Genomic DNA, 2,566 nt, shown 5'->3' with positions numbered 1-2,566 from the left:
CCGTCCGGCCTCCAATCCGAAGCGTGAAGTAGCGTCAGTCTGTCGCCATACCGTCCGCCACACGCACGACCCGACCTTCTCCAGCTTGTGGTCCGGTTTCCGTCGGCTTCCAGCGCATCCGGCGCCTGAACCGCTCGATCTGCCTCAGTTGGTGAGAAAGCGTCCGCCCGGTCCATGACAGCTTCACCGTTCGCCCGCCCGCCTTTATCTTTCGTGATCGCCCGCCCGTCTTCGACAAACAAGTTTGTGTTTCAACAGGGTCCTCACGAAAAATGTCGAAACAGTTACATTTAGAATTCAAATATGTTGTTGAATTTTTTTATTTTTTTATTGAGTTTTCGAAATACATATTTAAAAATATATTATAAATGTATACATTTTGAAAATGCAGTAATAAAAGCTCAGTATAGAATCTAAACTCCTTGCATTTAATCTAATATATTATCATATTTTTTACTATTACTTTATAATTAAATATTTATTATTATTGTATGCATTTGAGAAATTAATATTATTTTTATTTCATAACATTTTGTTGTTAATTAGCAAACCAAAAGAAATAATTAGCAAACTAAAAGTTTAATTTTAAAAAATTGAATTAACACGTATATAATTAACTTTTTATGCGTTTTAAAATTACACAATCACGAAATTTATACAGAAATATAGAGTGGACATTCTTAAATAGGCGCAGGCAAAGGTTGTGGTGGCTTTACCTTATCTTATCCTGTAGGGAGAGAAAGAAGAAGAGAAATGGCGAGTGCAACAGCGCATGTTTTTTCAGGGCTCACTGTTTCTGGTGGCAAAGGAAATTCAATCTTCAATTTCAATCACTCTCCTTTTTCTTCCACTCTTCTTCCCTCAAATTTCAGGCCCTTCAACTCTTTCTCATCCAATGGTCTTTTCTCCAGAGGTAATGCAAATTCATAAACCCTTTTATCGTTAACTTAACACCCAACTGAATTGCTGGTGATGATTCATTGCATGTAGATTACTTGTCAAAGGACATGCTTTGCCGCCCAACACGTTCTCCTGTTGTTTGTATGGCCGGAAAAGGTTCCAGTAAGAAAAAGGTAGCTAGCTAGCTCCCATTTCTGCAAATTTTACCTGTGAATCAATAGGCCATTCATTGTTGCATTTGCTACATGCTCACGTTTTTTTAACCTAGAACAGTACTTAGATAAAGGATTGCATGTATTGTATGTGTTATTCTCTTATGGGGAATCCACTTGGACTAGAGATATGAGTATAAGTGAGAGTTAATCATAAACTTATTATTAGTAATTCATAATAGTACAAGCAACATTTAAGGGTCAAGGTCAGGCCTTTAATGTTTCGACTTTAAGTTGGAAGATAGAGTTAAGGTCAGGTCATCCAAGCTATTTTACACTTTAGGTCCTTAATGTTTCAACTTTAGTCCGCAGAAATAGTTAAGGTCAGGTCATCTAAGGTATTGGTCACTTTGGTACCTTGAGGTTCTTTCAGGATTTTATTTCAAAAAGGTAACTTTGGTGGGTTTAGAGAAAAATATTGTTTATGAAGTATCCTAACTCACTTCTGAATGATGTGATATTTTTTGATGTAGATACAAGTTTTGTCATTTTATTTACCATTATTTTCCCCTTTGTTCATTACCATGCCATAAAGAGGTTCTTACTTGAGAAGTTGTCATAGATCAGGTGTCTTTTTCTTTTCACATTTTGTTATTCATCAATTGTTTGCTTGTTGATCTGGATAAAAAAGTGTGATTGTTGTTGTTCTTGTGGTCATAGTCTAAGGTTATTAGGCTTGTCTCAACGGCTGGAACTGGATTCTTTTATGCCATAAAGAAAAGCAAGAAGAATGAAAAGCTTGAGCTGAAGAAGTATGATCCAAAGGTGAAGCGCCATGTTGTGTTCAAAGAATCGAAATAAGATAAGCCTTTTAGATGAACCAGGTTTTGACCATCTTCTGCTCTTGTTGTAATATCACAACTTATTCTTTGATTTTATCTCTGAACAAAAATTCTGCAAAAACACTAGACGTAAACTGCTATTATGTGTTTTGTATTCCCCTTCTGAATAGAAGAAGATCATAAAAATGGGTATGCATCTTGGAGGTTACAATTTGTTTCAAAGTGATAGTTCAATTTTTCGACTTTGATTCTGATAATCTATAACTTATGAAGTACAGGGTCCTCTTTTTTTATGTGTCACGGTGTTATAGACGTTTTCAATACTGAGACCTGTACAATGAGCCTTTGATAGTCCTTAATAGATGTCTAGTTAAACAAATTTGTCATACTTGAATTTCCACTTCCATGTAGATGGAGTATTTCTGTAGACATATCCCACAAGACGACTAGTCGGACACACTACGATTGTTAAACTGTTAGAAAATTCAATGTCAAATATAATACAATATTAGAAATAGTGCCTCATTTGTTTTTGTGAGAATGGTTATCATAATAAAATAGATGTAAAACTTTAAAAGTTGGTTTGAAAATGAGGATGTCTTTGAAGATATAATTTCACCTTCTTAAAAGTGAATCTAAAAATAGGGATTCTAAATTTAGATCTTTTGTTAT

At 34.9% G+C, this 2,566-nt stretch overlaps 1 protein-coding gene across 1 annotated transcript; it reads left to right on the top strand.

Annotated features, from left to right (window-relative positions):
* Positions 1-688: 688 nt before the first annotated feature.
* LOC108340508 (uncharacterized) lies at positions 689-2,105 on the top strand. The gene is made up of 3 exons (XM_017577957.2): positions 689-913; positions 991-1,073; positions 1,773-2,105. The coding sequence occupies exons 1-3, from the start codon at positions 754-756 to the stop codon at positions 1,911-1,913; spliced, it is 384 nt and encodes a 127-aa protein (XP_017433446.1). The 5' UTR covers positions 689-753; the 3' UTR covers positions 1,914-2,105.
* The last annotated feature ends 461 nt before the right edge of the window (positions 2,106-2,566 follow it).

This window comes from Vigna angularis, chromosome 5, assembly GCF_016808095.1.
Source record: "Vigna angularis cultivar LongXiaoDou No.4 chromosome 5, ASM1680809v1, whole genome shotgun sequence".
NCBI classification, from domain to species: domain Eukaryota; kingdom Viridiplantae; phylum Streptophyta; class Magnoliopsida; order Fabales; family Fabaceae; genus Vigna; species Vigna angularis.
This window is presented reverse-complemented; position numbering and strand designations above follow the sequence as displayed.